Source organism: Streptopelia decaocto (assembly GCF_964273445.1).
Source record: "Streptopelia decaocto genome assembly, chromosome: 2".
In the NCBI taxonomy this organism is placed as follows: Eukaryota; Metazoa; Chordata; class Aves; order Columbiformes; family Columbidae; genus Streptopelia; species Streptopelia decaocto.
In genome coordinates this window covers 109,254,734-109,274,544 of record NC_138655.1, presented here as the reverse complement: position 1 = coordinate 109,274,544, position 19,811 = coordinate 109,254,734, and the positions used below count along the sequence as shown (strand labels likewise).

General features: G+C 38.1%; 1 protein-coding gene across 1 annotated transcript in view; it reads left to right on the top strand.

Annotated features, from left to right (window-relative positions):
• The window catches only part of VPS41 (VPS41 subunit of HOPS complex), a 105,656-nt gene that overhangs the window by 20,241 nt on the left and 65,604 nt on the right, over positions 1-19,811 (top strand). Inside the window, exon 4 of the mRNA XM_082044242.1 lies at positions 2,180-2,257. Within this exon, the coding sequence (XP_081900368.1) occupies positions 2,180-2,257 (78 nt within the window). The remainder of the gene's footprint in view (positions 1-2,179; positions 2,258-19,811) is intronic.

Below are 19,811 nucleotides of genomic sequence, written 5' to 3'. Positions count from 1 at the left end.
TAGTGATTTGTCATGAAACTATTAGTATGTAAAACATAATAGCTGTTTTCTGAATGTATAATTTTTCACAGCCAGTAGCAGCTCCGTAACAGTTACTGTTGAGGGATCTGTCTCTATTATTTGGATATATTTTTAGATTGACATGTGCTGTGTTTCTTTTACTCAAAGGACTGTTGCCATGGCTCAAGAAGCTCTTAAGATGAAGCTTATATTTTAACTGTGTGAATGAAAACAATAAGTCTTTTCAAAATGTTTTGGACAACTTAGAATTACACAGATACTTGGGAAATTGGCAAGCATTTCCTACTGGTCTGTGGCTTGTTTGTGTTACCTTTTTTCCTGAGCCTCAGGTAAATTTTGAAAGCCAAGATATTAACATGATTTTTCTATAAGGACGTGCACAGACAGAGCTTTAACTATAGTGTCACAAAGAGTGACTATACAGGAAAGCTGTTTAAGTATCCCAGCACTTTTAGTTTTCCAGTGAACTAGATACACTATTTATGAGAAGGATCAATATTGTTAGAAGCCAGGCACTGGAGTCTTTTAGGAACAGGTCTCTTAAAACAGCTTAAAAAGGAAGCTGGGTTATAGGTTTTGCAAGGGTGTATTCTGTTTTGTTCTTTTTTTCTTTTTTTTTTTTTTTTCCTTCACTGCAAGAGCAGGAGAAGCCCTGCTAAAAAGTCATCATTAGCAAAATTATGCTGTACTATGTAAAATATGCCCCTGATTAAAGCAGTTTAACTTTGCTGGGAATCCCGAAAATCTGGCTTCTGTATCCAGACTAATTTCCCCCCAGAATTATTTCTTTTCTTTTCACTGCTAAAGCATCATATTTTCACCAGGCTTGCTGTCTGCACTGGATGACTAATCGTCATGGCACCTGGTGCATTCAGGCAGGCCTCTGCAGTGGAATAGTCATACCTAGTTATGTCTGCACACCTGATGTTTTATTAACCAGTATTGATTTTTTTACCCGGGGGACTTTTTTCTTCCTGAAAAAAGGCAACCTTGCAGGAGTGAAAGGCATTGCAGGGGATGAATTTCTAATGAACCCCTTCTTTCCCTTTTTTGACTCCTTTTAATGTAGCTTCATATTTTAAGTGCTTGAACTGAAATTTCATTTTAAGCAATTCCATTTTGATAAATCCTTTTAAACCTTGACTTTCTGTAAGGTTATTTTTTAAAGATTGTGCTGCCTGACTGACACGCTTAACAGTGCCTGTAAATTTGAGCATTTCATTATAGGTTGCAATGAAGCATGCTCACATGCAGTGAAATACAGAGAATTGAGGAGCCTAGACTATTTGAGTAATGCTGAAAGGAGGGGGGGAATAAAAGAAAGCTATGTCATAAATCAGGTAGTACTGAAGTTCTTCCTTTTCTCTATATGGTGTAATTCACATGGTTCAATTATCAGCAGATCTTTCAGAATCAATTCCCTTCTTGTTTGTATCAAAATAAGTTTGTGATAGCATGCATTTGTGTGGAGATTTCTTTATTTTGCTGCTGTTTTTTAGAATGAAATTCCTGAGACTTCTAAGGAGAAGTGTATTTGTCTTAAGAGTGTTCAACGCAGGAGTACTGTGTGAAGGAAGGCAAACCCAGTGGTTATCTGTGTGCTTAAACACACTGTTAGAGACCTTCCATAATTCAGCAGTGTTTTACCGGTGGCTTACTGGTGGCCTTATGCTGCGTTTGAATGTTTGGGTTTTATGTTAACGATGGAGAATTGAACATAAAGTCCGACAGAAACCGTTATGATTAAAACAAAGCTGCGGAAAGGATCGAGGAACTAGTTCAGGGCTGTGTTGGTCCTGGCTTTCACGCTGCATTTTTAATTTGCTGCCACAGTCCATCAGGCAGTGTGTACGGACTGCAGACACACCGTTAGTTGTCGGTGGATGAGGGTCCTCATGACTCATTCTGACAGCTAACTTGCACTATCGCAGTAATATGGGCTTAAGGCCCTGTTTTATTCTTTAGGTGGAGTTAAAATAAGCTTTGTCTGTAGAAGGCAGTGTGGTTGTATTGGTTTTTTGATTTTTGTTTTGTTTCATTTTTTTTTCTAGGTGCTGCTAATCATCAATCTGCCAAACATCCCAAAGTTCATTTGGCATTGCTGTAGTTTTGGTTGTGATGTCTTTGTGTTTATGTAATCAGTCTGTTTCTTTTACAGTTTTTGGCACTGGGAACACATTATGGCAAAGTTTATTTACTTGATGTCCAGGGGAACATCACACAGAAGTTTGATGTTGTAAGTATGGCATTATTCAGAACATATCTACTGGGGTGTAAAAATGGTGTGATGTGCTAATTGATAAATAAGTTAATGCTCTTGCTACACCTGTAATTTTACTAAGGCATTTCATTAACTCCCTCCCCATAACATAAGAAGCAGAGTATGGTCCTTGCAAAAAGAAGTTACACTGGATAGTTTTGTGATGAGCACATCTTAGTTTACATATAATAAACTTTCTTCATGAAGATAGAAGAGGAAATACATATTTATGATTTTAAATGGCTATTATTAATTATGTACCGCAGAGACACACAACTACCACAAGGCATGAGCCTGCTCATTATGTGACTATTGTCAGTTGTTAGTGTGTGCACTATCATCTTATCTAGTTGCTACAAGTAATTGAAAATTGATTGATTGCCTTGCTGGTTCAGTTTATCTACTGCAAATGTATAATGCTAATATTTTATGTGAATGTTTTGAAACGTGGACTCTTAAGGGATTGTATTGATTGAAGGAGAAGCAGCAGATGTTTTCTTTATTCTGGTTCTTAATATTAGAGGATGAATGAAATGCCAAATTTAGAGCTCTGTTCTAGAGTATTTAAAGTTCCTTTTAACTGTGGATATTTGTTGTTGTTGTTTTTTGTTTTTTTTTAAATATCTAATTTCCAAATGCCCTGTCTTCCATGGGAGGTAGGAGGAAGACAAAGGAAATGTTCTATGTAGCATTGGTCAAATTTACAATGACCTTACTGGGTATTAATGAAAGTCTAGCTAATTATCTTATCCTGTTTCTTTTAACTTTATGTTCGTCAGCCCCACAGAGGAGATGCTCACTGCATTTCGAAAGAGGAGAAGCTTTTGGTGTCTCCCTTACAGTTCAGATTACTTTACATGTATGCTACTTGCTAAAGATACAGTTTCTTTCTCTCTGAAGTAATGTATTTGTGGCAGGCCAGATTAAAGCGTACCTGAATTCTTCTTTTCTATTTTTGCGGTAAAAGACTGACTCAAAGACTCACTCAAATGATGTGGAGATTTTCTATTGAGTCAGGCATTAAATGCCTTAGACTGGTATTCGTTCCACTCTGTGTCAGACACTTGGAAGAGTTCATTTGTAGAACTGACATTTTTTTTCCTAACTTCATCACCAAGGCACTGTTCTCCCACACTGGTTCCTAAAGGTGAAATCCTCTTTCTGTAAAGACTTCGGGCACTGCTTAGGTGTAGAGCAAGGGGACCTGTTTTCTACTAAAAACTATAAAACCAAATCCCTCCATCCTCTTTATGCCCACCCACTGAAATCTGATATTCTGTTCTTTGCTTCTCTTTAATAAAAAGTCTTACCAGTGTCTGCTGGCAGGATGGTTTCTTATCATGAAGTTAAGTTTGGACTGTATAAACCACCTTCTGCTCCACAGTGCTTACTCGGTTATCTGTTTTCCAAACTTGGCCTGCTTCAAGATGAAGATTTTTGTGCCATTTCTTCTTAAAGATATGGCACCTATTTATTTTTTAACCTATTGTTTGAGTACAAACTGCATTTGAGATGTAGAATAGGAAAAAGAAATGTTTCTTGGATTAGATTCTTAATGTTTCTGTTTCTTTTTGTAACATACATGTCTTCAGTGCAAGGGATAAATTATATTATGTATCAGATGGAAAGGGTGCTTCTTTTTTTCTTTTTTATAGTTTGAAGAAAAATTATTTTTGTCTAGGACCACTTATCTTCAAAAGAAAAGTTTTCCAAGGAACTAAGTGTTGTAGAACAGAGTAAGCTGCCTGTGTGAGAAACAAAGCAGCCCTGTGATATCCTTGGCTGCTTGAGCAGAGAAGTTTTCTGACTGAATGTTGTCAGCTGCTGAACCTCTAGACAGTTTGTTCTGAACTGGCTGCTCTATGTCAGAATATTTTCCTTCTAACCTGAACTTTTCATGATCTTGCGCTGCAGACTAGAGATGTTGCTATCAAAATGTTTGGTGGGCTCTTCCTTCTGTTCTCTCCTACCAACGCCTGTTCACTGTCTCTGGTCCTTGGGGATTTGCATTAGTGCATTGCCGTATAGTGAAACCCAAATAAAACCTAAGCCTTTCTTGAGAAGGAGGTGAGTCTCTTCTGAAGTCCTGTAGGTGTAAAGCATTCCTTGTAAATGCCCTCGGGCAAAGAGTTTTTTCCCTAGTGGTATTTTTCTCTGGTTCTCTGTTGGGTCCAAAATGAGCAAATTCCTTCTGAGAAGTGTTTCCACTGGTGGAATGGCAGATATGGTTTTACCCTGAAGTTGTAAGTAGGAGAAGGATCTGTTGTTACTATTTTCTGGAAATTAGTAATGTATAAAGATTGTTCTGAGGAAATAAAGTAGTCTCTCATTAAACAGCAAGCAATATTACCACTAAAATCTTGGAATTGTTTCCAGTAAACAGTTTATCCAGGGAATGAATTTTACAGATTTTTCTTTTTGAAAGAGTCTTTTCAGCAAATGTTTACTGTCCTATGAGAAGGCAGAAAATGAATAGCAAGGATAGCAACATGAATCCCTTTGTCTGAAGTAAATCAGTTATGTAATTCAAAGAATTGTTCTGCGTATGAGTCTTTACCGGAATTTTTCAGGGTTTTACTTATTTTTAAAGCCAAGTAGGGAAATAAAAAAAAAAAAGTCTGTTTAATGTGTAAATAGAAAAAGCTAATAATAGGCAGGAAACTTTAAAAGTCACTACATCCTAAGTAGTGGTAATGTGTGAAATAAACCAGAAGGGGGAGAGAGGTTTTTATTTTAACCTTTCTAAAAAAATTTATTTTAATAGCAAGTTCATATGACATATATGTAGAAAAATACCATTACTACTGTCATAGTCCTCTTGATTTCCATTTTTCTTTCCTAATCTCAGGTAGCCATGTTCAATAACATAAATGGGCTTGAAAATCAAAGAAATGAGAATTTTGTTTTTATAATAAATCATTTATTTTCCATATTGGTCAAATTGTAAAACAGAAATAGAGACTGGTCTCAAGGGGTTTGCAGCATAATTACTTTATAATGTCTCCAGCTCCTGTGAGCTTTGAGGGGAAAAAACCTCACAGGTATGTTGCATAATCTCCAAAATGGCCAATTTTTTAATTATGATCTTCCTGTTCAAGGCTGAATGCATTTAGCATTTTAAATTGCTAAAGGCAGCTGTAAGAAACACTAAAATGTAATGGCCTCCCTAGAAGTTATGCTATTGTAACATTTTTGTTTGGTTTTTATTGTTTAGAAAAAAAACCTTTTAGGACTTCATTCTGTAATGTCCATAGCAGCAAAACAACGTGGGTATGCTGAGTTGCAAATACTGGCCCTGGTATTACAAAGACTTAATCACGTGCTGTACTTTGACCCATAAATATTCACAGAGGCTTCTGTGAAACTGAGGTAGACAACTAGAAAGTCTTTTCGGAACGGCCTTGCTCTCACCTTGCTCCTAAAATGCTTGATGCTGGGTCCTGTGCTGGGCAGACGTCCAGTCATTTCAGGTTTGCAAAATGTGCTTTGAAACTGGCATGGGGCACTTTCGGTTTGTGGAGAATCCAGAGACAGGAATTTGGGGGCTTTGGCCTTTGGCTTTGGGTGGTGCTGCTGTCTCAGCAGCCAGGTTGGTACTTTCGCATCATCCCCCTTTCCTCCTTGCCTGGCGTGTTTGCAGCTCCTGCCGGTGTGGCTGTCTTTGACAATGTCAGCCGCCTAAGATTAACTGATATGCATCCTCAAATAACGTATGTTTGACAAACTGGTGTTCTCTTGTATTAGGGTTCAGTGCATTGAGTGAGATGAAATGTGTCAAACGCACTGAAAATTATTACTAAAAGGCAACAGGAAGAGGGGAAAAAAGCCTGCTAATGCCACTGACAAAGGATGATGCAGGACTGATTCACAGCATGTTAATTCCAAATGCCTCACCATCTTTCTTTTCTTTTTAGACTGTCTACAATTTATTAATATAATTATCGCCTCAACTGACATCTTGTGGATTAAGGACTTGTAGATATGAAGAAAGCTGTACAAACATGTTTAGTTAAGTAACAAATCAAAAACCTTTCAAAGGGCAAGAAAATCTGCCCCCATTCCGGTCTTCTAATAAACATCAAACTTAAAGCAAAAATTGTAAGAAGTCTTGGCTGGTGCCCGTGATACTCGGTGAGAAGGGGAAATGTCTTCTATTTTACAAGTAGGGGGGATTTAAATGTTTAATGCATCAGAGGTATTTCAGAGGTGATGCATGAGCCTAAACAACAATGTAAATAGTGTTTTGAAGCTTCTATTAGCACAAAGAAATTGAAGTCCTTTTAGCATGCAACGCTTGTGAGCTGTTCAAGAGTGCTAGAATTTCAGGAAGAATGAAACTTTAAGTAGAGGCCCCTTCTCAGAGCATTTCTTTTTCCACTTATTTCTTTCCTGGCCTCACCTTTTTTTTTCTTTTTTTTTTTCCCCCCCCCCAATTGTCTCACATTGTGTAGTACTAAACATTTTTTTTATTTTGTTTTAATTGGAGTGGCAGAAATCCAAAATCACTAGGTCATCTCTGCTACCTTGAAAAATTAAAGGGCAGTTCCTTCCATGGTGTATTGTTGCCCTCGGATCTGTTAAAGTTACAGCACTCACCAGCCTGTTGGTTTTGCTGATACCCCAGCAGGTTGCAAAGAAAATGTCAGAGGTTTTGGTTGACTTGATGTGCTTTTCAAAGGGTTTGATTGCTAAAGAGAAAAGCGTATTTCCTAATGAGGAAGCAGCTGTTGTTTAAGCACTAAATGGTGTTGGAGATGATGCAGAGCCCACTGATGCTGTAACAGATAATGCGGCATCTTTCAATGGGGAGGGTATCTTTAAGCATTTGATTGTATAATGAGGAAGTTATTTTGAATGGAACTTTACATGAAAGTTTAAGACTAAGATGCTATAAATGTCACTTATTTTGACAGACTACTTAAAATTCCCTGTTTAACTACATCATTTTAGTTGTCACTTTCAGACACAGAAGACTTGGTTAGGAAATGAAGCAACAGAACTTAGAGTAAAGATCTGGGTAGCTGTGTGTTAGTGTTTGCAAAGTGTCACTGCGCCTGTTATAATTTGAAGCTGAAATCCTGTGTTTTGTACAAAACCAAGCATACTGCTATAAATGTAGTCTCCAAAACCCAAAGGAAAAAATGAAGTTTTTGATAGGAGCAAGTGTATATGCAGCAGACAGGCTTCCTTCCCCTCAATGGGACCTCCCACCCAAATGGGTGGTGCAGTCCTATGTCTTAAATGCTTTAAGTTAACCCCTAGCTCTGCCAAATGAAAAAACTGGAGAAAAGTGACATGTTTTGGGATCTTGCTTTTAAGACTTGGATGTCTACACCCAGTTTAACAGGCCTTCTTCTACATCTGTCTACCCATCTTTTCATTATAACTTGCGATGATTTGGAAATCCAGAGGTTTTTACAGTAACTGTGGGAGTAACTCAGATGGCCTTTCGAGTTTGTCTTTTTGGATGTCATAAAGCCTTGGAAAGTATGTCTTACAATGTTTGTCCTGATGCTGTATTTATTAGGTTGTTTGTGACCTGGAGCTGTTGAGGATTAGGGCCCTTCCTTGACAGGAATTGTGGTGTCCCTGGGTGTCGCTGTCATTGGCTGAGAAGTGAGGTACTACACTGGCAAAAATTGTCACATCAGAGCAGTTATTCCATAGGTCTAGAAAAGTTTCTTGTCTGACATGACTGAAACCAAAACATGTCTCATAGATGTTTTGCCTATCGTCTTTGTATCCACTAACTTTCCTTTGAAGGGAGCGTTGCATAAATTTTTACTTAAATAAAGAGATCAGATAGATGTTGAAGGCATTTGTTATTACTAGAAATGTTGCTTGGAGTATGAATGAAATATAGGAGGTGTAAACAATTGTAGTATAATGTATGATTAATTTTTATAAGCTGAAAAATGAGGAAAGCATGACCATTTATTCTTTCAGGCTTGTAGCTTGCAATAACTGTAGCTTAGAGCAGAATAATGTAAAAAGTTTAGTTGGGAGTGTGGGTTCAGCTACAGAAGGTCTTGTATGGTCCAGACATCTATTTCTTGAATGATGTTAGCTCATACAAGTCAAACACATGCTTGTGTGGTCACAAACAGTAACATGTATGCTGTGGGTTAAATTAATTTCATTTAAAGTATAAAGCCAAAGTACTTCATCAGCTCTTTCTGGTACTGCATTTGTTTCTTCATTGTCTTTTGAACTAGCAGCTATGTTGCCCATCTCCCTTCTTTATAGAAGGATATCAGCCCCATCCTCAGACTGAATGATCTTTCTTACAGCTTCATTACTCTCCAAATGCACGTTCTTTTTCCTTTATTTTTTTGACATAGATGCATAGGAAGAAGTTTCCTTTATGTTCTCCAGTGTCAATCAGTTTTCTACAGAGTGGGTATCCTGTTGTCTGTCAGTCGCATTTCATGACCAATTTTAAAGGTGTTATGTTTAAGGTACCTTAGCAGCCCTCTTTAATGTCCCTGATTTCACTAAGATTTTGTTAATGTCACCTGATAATGATGTTAAAGGGCTGTGACTGAATATTGTTTTGTCACAATCATCTAGACATAGCAAATAGCTCAGTTTCTCTTGACTTGGTAGGATCCTATCAGATTTGGTGTGTTCTCAAAAAAAAAATCTGGAAAATTCTAAGTAAAATGATCTCATTTTGGGAGAACGCTAAAGATGAAGGACATTACTGCTATGGTACTTAATACAGCAGTGAAAGGGCAAAGTTTCCAGTGTGTTTTTTATTTTTTTTTATCAGACCTTGTAGAAAATCTGAGTCTATTTTTGTGAAAGATCAAGTAGATGACCTTACTATAATTCTGCTAAGTGAATTGCCATGTGGCATTTTCAAACATTTTTTGGCAAAATTATTTGTGACATTATGCAGAAACATCAAAATCCTCAAAACATTTTTTTTTTTCTTTCACCATCCAGGTTTGGTAACATCTGCTGTTTGAATGCATACTATGTCTTGTGATTATTTAGAAAATGTAATTTGTGTTTGCAACTGTTGCTGACCTTTTCTCTAAAAAATTGCCCTATGCACTATAATTTGACAACAATATTAGGCAATAAAATTTATTTGCTTTTAAAAAAAACACAGGAACATACTTTCTAATTTCAAAAACATTGAACAACCATGCACAATAATATTTTTTTCATCCCTGGTTTAAGCAAAAGATTACCTTTCTAGGGTGTAATTAACTCTTAAAGACTCCCAACAAATTTCAAGCAACTGTTAAATAAGGAACACACTTCTCTGTGCCTTCCAGAGGCTTAGTTGCTGACAAGAAAGACATGATGCTGCTAGTTTGTTCCGTCTTTTACTACTTGTTGGTACTCGAAAAGCCACGGATTCTCACCATCTCACGGATGCCTCTGTCCTACTGGGAACTTTCTGGTTTGACCAGGTGATATTGACTGGCACAAGACACACAGTCAGTGGTTCACCGTTTCCTTTTTCCACTCATCTCAGAAGCCTATTGTGCCACTTCTGTCTCCTACCCTCCCTAAACGCTCTTTGCTGACATACAGCTGGACCACTGGGCCAAGTTGCTGTAGAGTTTTTATTAGCAGCAATGAAACAGCTGCTTTCAGGTAGCACTGATGAAGTCTTTTCATAAAAGCCCGATAACACAGATGTGCATTTTCTAAACCCTTACAACCTTTAAAAGCATAGGAAGGATTTGGAATGGTTTGATTCCTAAGAAGCTAGTATACTGCTGCTTTCCTTTCAAATGGCATATTATACCTGGATGGCATTTTCCTCTATACAGAAGGCAGGCACTTGCGTGCACATATACAAAATAATAGCAGTTTGCTTGTCAGAATTATTCAGAGTTCTGGCATTAATAAAATATTATTTGCATTAGAAAATGTTTTCCTAGTTAGAAAGTCCAAAGCAACTGAGTTCTAGAGGACAATGTTTTTTATACAAGTTGACATTAATGATAGAGCTACAGCCCTTTGTTTCCATTAACAATAAAAATGCAGCAGTATTAAAAACACAGAATGACATAACAGGGGCATAATATGATGAACAAAACATGAAGGCAAAACTAAGTATTTTTTCCCATAGGGACTAAGATACTATTGATAATGAACTTTGCAAATCTAATAAAGATTCCTTTCTGCAGGATGAGACTTATTTATTTTAAAAGACATGACAGTGTGCGTAGCAGTTGTTTACTGCACTCCTGATGGAATGCTAAATGTGGACAGTCCAGATTTGACCAGTCTTGGGTGCTAATAGCCTCAGAGTGGCTGCTGACCAAAGTAGCTGCTTTCACACTGGCCATCTCCCCTGTGATCTTGCTGAGGAAGGTAGTTCCACTCAGTGTCTTGTGACACAGAGAATTAAAAGGATAAGAAATTTCAGCGGTGGTATTTTGGTGTTGGAAGGTTCACCACTGTAACCAAAACTGGCTGCTAATTGAAGTCTGTAGTTGCTGCAGGTCTTGGCAGTTTTGAAGACAGGAGCTGTGAAATGTGAGCAGGGTAAAGATGGAGGAATGAATGAATCTGTTGGCTTTTCTGATCTACTTTATTTAAAGTTTATTATAAGCAGTCATGTCTGCACTTCGCTAGTATTGAAATAGAGCCTCTTTGTATGTAAATGCGTTGAGGAAGTTGCACAGGATCAATTCATCTTCACATTCAGCTTTCCCTGTCTCACTGTCACAGTGGCACACAATATGCCTCTTACAGTAAGTTACACTGCACTTCATGATCCATAGTTTCTACTTGTGTGAGTATTCTCCTCCCTCTTCCCCCATCTTTTTGATTTGCAGACATTTTTAGGATCCTGTTAAGAATCAGACAGCCAACGTTGATCATTGTTGAGTATTTCTGATGGGTTTGTGAGACTTTCCCAGATGATATAATTGCAAATGAAGTTCCAGAGTTGGGTGTCCAAGGAGAATACAGTGCGTTCAGTAAGCAGGAAATGTATTTGTTCTTGCATATAGCTCTTGCTTTTGCCAATCCGTACCAGTTTTGATCACTGAATGTTTACATGGAAAATGGTACTTCAGCTCTAGCTATTGGCTTAACTTCAGCATTGATCACCCAGTGTAATATTTAACTATGCCAGGAACATGACTACTTATGTCATTTTCAGCCAGGAAAGCCAGTTCCCGCCCTTAGAATATTTCTGCTTCTGTCTGATTACATTAGTGAGAGATCCTTTTCACTGGTTTCAGTACATAAAAGGAGCCTATGAGAAGGATGGCCACAGACTTTTTCAGCAGGGTGTGTTAGGACAGGACAAGGGGTGATGGTTTTAAACTAGAAGAGGGGAGATTCAGTCTAAACATGAGGAAGAAAGTTTTTGTGGTGAAACACTGGCACAGGTTTCCCAGGTAGATGCTCCATCCCTGGAGACATTCAAGGCTAGGCTGGACAGGGCTCTGAGCAACCTGATCGAGTTGAAAATGTTCCTGTTCATTGCAAGGAGGTTGGACTAGATGACCTTTGAAGGTCCCTTCCAACCCAAAATATTCTGTGATTCTATGATTTCAGTAGGCACTGGGTTGGGATGATTGTCTGTAGTGGAATGGTTAAGAGGCTAAAATAACTGGAGAAAACACTTAGTGCAGTTTTTCATTGCAGGAGGTGATAGAAGGAACAAAACTATGTAGTTGTGAAGAAAATAATGGCTACATCATGGAATGTATGGAGAAGCAGGGACGCCAGGCTCCACGTGGTTGTATCCTCTGTCCTGTGTTAGGTCACAGAGTGAGATGAACGTCATGGTTGTTGTTAAAGCCTTCCTGGAAATGAAGTTGGCACAACAATGCATGACCCCTAAGAAGAATAGTCAAGAGCCTCCTTGCTTCTTTAAAAGTTGTTTGGTCCAAGCATCAAGAAAATATAATCTCTAAAAAGAAAACCTGTCTTGACAAGAAGTTGCACTGTATGACCTGGTTGGCCTCTCATCAGTCACATCTCTAAAATGTGGCGTATCAAGAAATGGAGAAAAATCTCATACTTTCTACTTCGGTGGACTGAATTCTACAAAATCCTGTTAAATACATTAATGACAGCGGTGGTGGTATTCTGTAAGAAACAAGCTGTGAAAATACCCCCTTAAGTTTCATCATCAGAGGTTTATTATTATTATTATTATTATTATTATTATTATTATTATTATTATTATTATTATTCAAAGCCCATTTATAATTCAGTAGCCTGTGTGGAAAGTTAATGCTCAGTGATGAATTCTTCAAGTTCATTGTGCTTGGGGAGCTGTTCTGAAAAGAAAGCAGTTAGAGAAATGAGTGAGGGGAACCTCTGGGCTGCTTGGTATAGTCTTCTCCAATGCTGTTGAGTCTACCAAGGAGCATGTACGTAGGCACTGCCTGCAGCACTTCCTCCGTCCTCCACCTGTACTTCAGCTCTCCCCATGGGTGTGTGGTGGGGAGTATTGCTTCATGTTCTCAGGTGGCTTTAATACACAGAGCACCACAGAACTAGAGGCAGGCTTAGGACATACCAGTGCTGAAGCCCTGGAGTTACATAGTGGATGGTGAAGGGGACCTGGGGAGAGGAGGAAACAGGAGTAATTGGTTTACTTTGGCACAGAGCTCCCCGGAGGATATTCCCTTACACACCAGTGTTTTAAAAGAAAAGAGATTCAACTTTGAATCCATCAGGTATTATCTAATGGTTAAACTCTGCTAGGAAGCAGTGTAGGGTTTCAGTATAGATTTGTTTTCAGTAATAGTTCCATCATTCCTAGACAAGCATTCTGATTATCTAGCAACTACTACAGATTTAGGGAGATCCCTTGTTAATTTTTTTTTCCTTGGATTTTTTTCTCTCCTAGTCCCTATAGTTGATGAACAAGATTAGGGGATTCACCCATGTGGAAAATATTGAAATCACTGTAGGCTTTTTTTGATCTTTCTCACTTTCTCAGACTGCATATGAGAGATTCCTCGTCCTCATATTTCCTTAGTTTTAGACAAGCTTTTGAGATCTTGCTTTTTTTGTTTTGTAGGCAAGGTCTGCCTTTCCACAGACAAAATAAAAGTTAATGTTGTTATTGTTCTGTGTCCCAGACCTTGTCATTCTCCCCAGCTTTTCCCCCCTCCCTTTTCTTCAATATAATTTCCCATTTTTCATTTGGAGCATGACAGATTCAAGAGTGTTACAGGAAAAGCACTGGAGCAGGAATCCTCACTTACTTATCAGAATTTAGCTGCCAGTATTGTTGAACAAAACCTCTTTGGTGTGGATATTAGTAAATTTTCATCAAATGAAAATTTAAGTGTTGTAAATTCAGAGTGTACTACTTCTATTGCATGCAGTGGTGAACAGCTTTTTCTGTAAGTTTTAAAGCTGCCTTTTCTGTTAAAGCCTTTGTGTGTTGCTATATTATGCTTGTCGGTTGTGTATGAACACATAGGTATGTGTGTACTATTTGCCTTGTATAAGTAAACATGATACAGCATCAGGATTTGATTTTCTCAGTTGCTTTTCTCAGTTGCTTTTCCCTCTATTGTATCAGTAAAACTCTACAAATACGTAAAATAGGCATAAGTCAGTGCAGCGCTGAAGCATCTGGGGCAAGAAAAGCGTATGGGTTCAGTTTTGTCCTTTTTGAGGTAGTTCCTCAGTGTAAGACATCTCTGGGCATTGGTGTTCTGAAATCAAAACAAACAGGACAAACAACATGCAATGTGCTTTGTGCTCAGCTGTTGCACACTTTTTTTTTTTTTTAATAGTGAAAGACTCACTATCTGATTTATTTGTTATCACCTCCTGTCACTTCCCAGAATGAAGAGACACTGAAAACTAGAACTCCTTTTTTGACAAGTTAGGTAAATTAGGCTTTCTTCCAGGTGGGCTAAGGTTATAATTTTGGATTGCAAAGGCACCCTTGGAGAAAGAGAATATTCATCACTTGCTTAGGTTTGTTTTGTTGTTTTTTTTTCCATTAGTCTTCAAGGAGGCATTGTCTGTTTTTCACAATTCATTGGTGTTGATGCATATAGAATGTCTAATTTACTGATGTAAAAGCTGAAAAGTTGGGGCTCTAGTCAAAGCAAATTCCTCATCCTACCTAGAGCAAGGCTTGTGTTTTGAGAGGATCTTAGCTGAGTTATGACAGTAACTGGGGCACTTTCTGTATTTTGCACTTGGATACCTCCACCATGGTGGAAATAATACAAACATAAAAATGGTGGTCCTTACTCCAGTGGGCTAACTTTTTAAGCAGTGTGTTGATTAGTCAGATCACTGTACATTGGAGGTTTACATGCTTGTTTATGTGAATGTCATGCAGATGAAAACATAGGAATAAATCAAAAATGGGCACTTGTAGGAGACAGAGTTTCTTTTTATTACAATTCAAACTCTGTAAATACAATTTACCTTAGTATGGAGGTCAGCTTATGTAGTCATTATATAGATCAAGATTGATATTAATGTACCAGAAAAGACCTGTGGGTGTTTTTCTTCTTTGGGTACATATACATGTGTGTGTACTTAGGTAAATAAAAATGTTTGGGTAAATTTAAGAAAAGTTTCTGAAAATTCTTTTTAAAGGATGGATGAAAATGCTGCTTAAGGGGGTTGTGTTAGTGTTGGGAACCTTTTGAAGTAAAATGAGCTTTGCTGTAAGTATGATCGAACACTGCTTTGCTTTTCACACTCCTAATGGGTGTGTTGCTTTCCTGCTAACCGTGGCTAAAAGGCATGAAGTCACAGGCAACTATTAAAACGTTTAGATTCCTAGCTTGTAAATATTGCATTTCTCACAGAATGGGAGTGAAATCCAGTCTTATGTTTCTTGTTCATCCACTTCATATCCATTGGGATGCAGCATTTGTGAAAGAATCAATTATCCATTTGTTAGTCAGAGAAGCTTTACAAATTATACATTAGCAGATTGATTTCTCAGGTTTACCACTGGGGGACTGATAGTATAAGGTGGGCTGATGATGAGTGGCAGGGGAGAAGGAGTTGCCACAAAGAACACAATTAAAAGAAGCTTTCTGAGTGGCCCTGGATTTACTCGTAATAGAAGAGCTGACATAATCTATACTAAGTGATTTATTTCAAGCATTTTGCATTAGGTAATTGATTATAACATGAGGTACATTTGGTAGATACTTGATTTTCTTTTCCTTTAAATTTAGAATTTTGCACAAGCCTCCATTTAGATCTTTATGTGCAAGGTGCCTGTTAGCTTTTTCTCCCTCTCCCTAAACTTTTCTTTCTTCCATTAAGGTAACGTTTTTTTGTTCTATAATGTCAGCTTGACATTATTGATTTTGAGCAGTCAAACTTACTTATGTTGTCCAGAATTCCAAACATGTCTCCATCAGAAAGAAAACTGCAGCTAATGGAAATTCAGCTGAAGGCTTTTCTTCCTTCTTTGCCAGAACTTCCACACTTTATGAATTTCTGAAGCTGTTCTCAGGTTAATAATTCCAGTGTATTTCTTCCCCTAACTAACAGGATCCTCCCTATTGCCAGATTTGAATTATATTGCTTTAGAATACTATGTGTGTGCCTATTATTTATACAGAACTCTAAGTATTGTTGTGACCACAAAGAAGTTGTGTGTTTTTCCTTTTATTGCCTAATACTAGGGGTCCTGATTAGGTTAAAAAAAAAATTACTCAGTGTAGTGCCAATTAAGTAATTATTAGTCATTTCCTCAACGTCTTATATACATCTGCTTCTGGTTGTATGGCATGCAGTTTAAGATTAGATCATCTATTAGTTGAGCAATATTTACATGGATGATATCTTCCTAATTTTTAGATTGACACTTCGACCTCAGATTGCTGTTGTAATGCTTAATGTATTTATTTTTTAAAAAAAATATGATGTCTGTACATTTGGACAGTGGTTTTTGTTTGTTTGTTTTTCCCCACCCATTGAAAATTCTTTTAAAACAGTCAACTGACCAAAGCCCGGAGCATATCCTCGTTCTGACTGTATCGAATGATCAGTTTTGCAGGTTCTGATGAGTTACTGACTACCTGTGTCCTCTCTAACCTTGAGTGATTCTTCATCTTTTGTTGACCTATAAAGGTGGATGTTGCCGGAAGGGCATTTATCCTCCGTACTGTAAAACCCAAAGCCTATTTTATTTTGCCAGGCAAATTAAACTCTTCAGTGGGTTAGGTAGAAGAATAAGATTTAAAAAACAAAAATGAAAAAAAAAAACCAAACACAACAAAAACAACACACCACAAGGGAAAGATGGTTGTAACTCCTTGATTAAGTTGATAATGTTTAATTAAAAAAAAAAAAAAAACAAAAACCAAGAAGAGCAGGATGAGGGAGAGTAACTCACAACATTATCTGTATTCTTCTTTTCTGAAATATCAAAATTATCCACAGGGTGTTGACAGAATATAAATATAACTAAATTTGAAATGGTAAATAACTTCGACTGGCACAGCAGTATATTTATAAAAATAATTGATATGAAAACATGAATTGGAGCTGATTCCAGAAGAAACACTTTGGTTTAGATAACACATATACCAGTTTTATCTGTGGTCTTTTATTTCTGATTTCCTGGATAGTTTTAGATACGAATCTTAAAACAGTTTTCCAGTGGAATGTAGTTCTGAAAATGGTAGGCTTGACTGTTACTTAGCTCTGCACAAGAAGGTCCTGTCAATATCTATTCTTCCCCTTGCTGGGTCTTTATTTTAAAATGTGTTTAACATTCAGATGTGTCTGGTTTTAAGTTCATGGTCTATTATCACTTTCTGAGCTCCATAGGAATTTCTGGTAACGTCAGTGAACAGGCAGTAGCCTATAGTGCCAATTCAACTTGAATCCTGAAAAAAATAAATTCTCTGTGTTTGCTTTGCCTCCTGTGCATCATCTAGAATAGTGTCTCCTGTTGGAACTTAGCTCGAGTTTTCTGTAAGTGAGCAGGTCTGCTTTTAGTTGAACTTATTTGTCTTCCCTGATTGTCATCATTGTGTGTACTGCAAACAACAGGAAAAAAAAATTGGAGAAAGTAAAAGACAGAGGTGTTGGGCATGCAGAGGGCTTGTAACAAGTTACCAGTGATACACAGAGTCCTGAAATACTGTATCATCAAATTTCAAAATCAAATCTTTGAAAATCATCAAAAACCAGTTCTGAAGTATTATGTGCAATTTTGAATGTGGAAAAAAATGTAAATACTGTAGTATTCTGCATATATGTAAAGAGAGGTTTTGCCTTTCTAGGCATCCTTTGGTCACCTGAGGGCAATCGCACATTTCATCTCTGAAGTGCCAGGTGACTTCCAGACTGCAGCATGGTAGATAAATTCCATCATCCTGCTCCTTATCTTCACATTTATGTGAAGGTAGCTTACATAGTCTTACCTACTTCCTTCGATTCATTTTTTGAGTGTCAAACTTTATCAAAGCCATTTGCCAGCAACGTGGGAACAGTGTGGACTGCAGGATTGGGCTGTCAGCTCTTGTGCAGTATCCTATTTTGTTTCTCTTTGTCTTGGGCTTTGTTGCAGTAGAGTGTCTCAGGAAGAGCCATCACACAGGTGTGCTGCTAGATCTGCTGCTGCTGTCTTGTCAGCCCTGTTGGCAGATTTAGGTGCTGGAGGGAGGAACCATTTGAACACCGTAACTTAACATATGATCCTGTGTCAGGGTGAGGCTAATCAAGATGTACGTTTTGGCTTTCCAATTGCAGAGTAATAGAAGAACCTTTGAGAAAGTTGAGGCAATGGCAACTTAGATGCAGCCCAGAACAAAAATGCATGCCACATACATGGTGAACTCAGTTGAACTTTCTGTGTTTGTGCTTTCAGGGGACCAGAGGTGTTTCTCATTGTAGAGGGAATGGCAGAGACATGCTGGCTTTTTTTTTTTCCCCTCAACAGAGACAAAATATTTTTTTTGTACTATGAGCAAAACAGAAGTTTAGAAAGGAATTTTCAAGGTAAGGGAGGAACAAAAGTGCATGCTAGCAATTTTTATGGAACTTCTAGAAAGTGAGACTGACAAGTGACATGTCTTGCCTTACTTGGCATCCTCCAGTCCTGGCATCAGCCAACTGTGTGTGCAGTGTCTGAGAATCAAAGCTTTCACAAGGACGTTGACCCCACCAGCAGGCTTACTGCCTTCAGCTCAGCTCCTCAGCTGACACCCCCCAAATGTGTCGGGAGGCAGGCAGGGAATGTGCACCAGCTGCTGGCACTGCCGGTGATGCGTTTGCTTCTGGTTTTGAAGTGCAGCATAACCACTCTGTGACAGATGAAAATACTTCTGGAACATGTAAGTCAAGGAAAGTTCGTTTGAGAAATGGCCTCATGTTGCACCACGGGAAGTTTAGATTGGCTACTAGGAGAAAACTTCTTCACCAAAAGGGTTGTCAGGCACTGGAACAGGCTGCCCAGGGAAGTGGTTGAGTCAGCATCTCTGGAGGTGTTTAAAAGACACATAGATGAGGTGCTTAGAGACAAGGCTTAGAGGTGGACTTGACAGTGCTCGGTTAATGTTTGGACTTGATGATCTCAAAGGTCTTTTCAAACCAAAACAATTCTATGGTTTCCTCAGCAGTGCACTCTTTTGGCAAACAGCACACAGCTGAAAGGCCGCTTTGTGATAGGCGGTAATTGTGATATTTCCATATAGCATTTTGCAGTGACACAGAGACCAAGAGTGGTGTCTCCTGCATACAAGGAAGTAGGAAAGCAAAAGGGCTGGCAGCATCCTTATCCTGGCTCCTCAGGCAGCTGTGACAGCGCAGGGCTCAGAGGTTCAACCTTGATTAGAAAAAAGCTTCCAGAAAATGAAATGTGATTTGTGCATATATTCCTTTCAAGGTGGAAGAGAGGAAAACTTCATTTCCCTGAGTTGGAATATTTTCGTGTGTGAAAGATTATGGGGAAAAGCTGTGAGAAGACCTCAGTTTATCTCCTGTAGATAGTCCATCTGGACAGTGTGTTCTTTATATAACTTTTTATGATGTACTTTTTATGTAATTCCAGAAGCCCTAGCATAAATAAGGACCTGTGATATTTTAAACACAGCTGTGTAACATCTAACATGACCCACAACTCCAGCACTGTTCCAGTGACACTCTCTTTTCACACAAACATATGAAGGATTTCTCTTTTATCATGCTCACAACCACAGAAGTGATCTGTTTTGTGGCTCAGTACGTTAAAAATTTTATGAGTAAGAAAAGTTGTTCTTAAATGTGTCAGAGAGGCTTACTTGGTAGTGAAGATGCTTCAATGACGCTTGAAATAATGAGGTATTTGTTACAGAGGGCGAAATCAGGATCGTGGTACATAAGAAGGTTCTTGGTACTTGAATATAATTGGATATGGGGTTTTGTATGTGAGAGGATATGCATTGCGTTACCCAAATGATGTTATAACTTAGTCCTCAGTACTTAAGGATAGATGTTTAAGCTCAAGTAAACAGTAACAGATGCCATCTAACCCTGTAGATTAGAACCAAAAGTGTATCTGGGTAGGGAAAGGAAAATTTCTTAAATTGGAGCAGCCTTCAGGCTTTTCTCA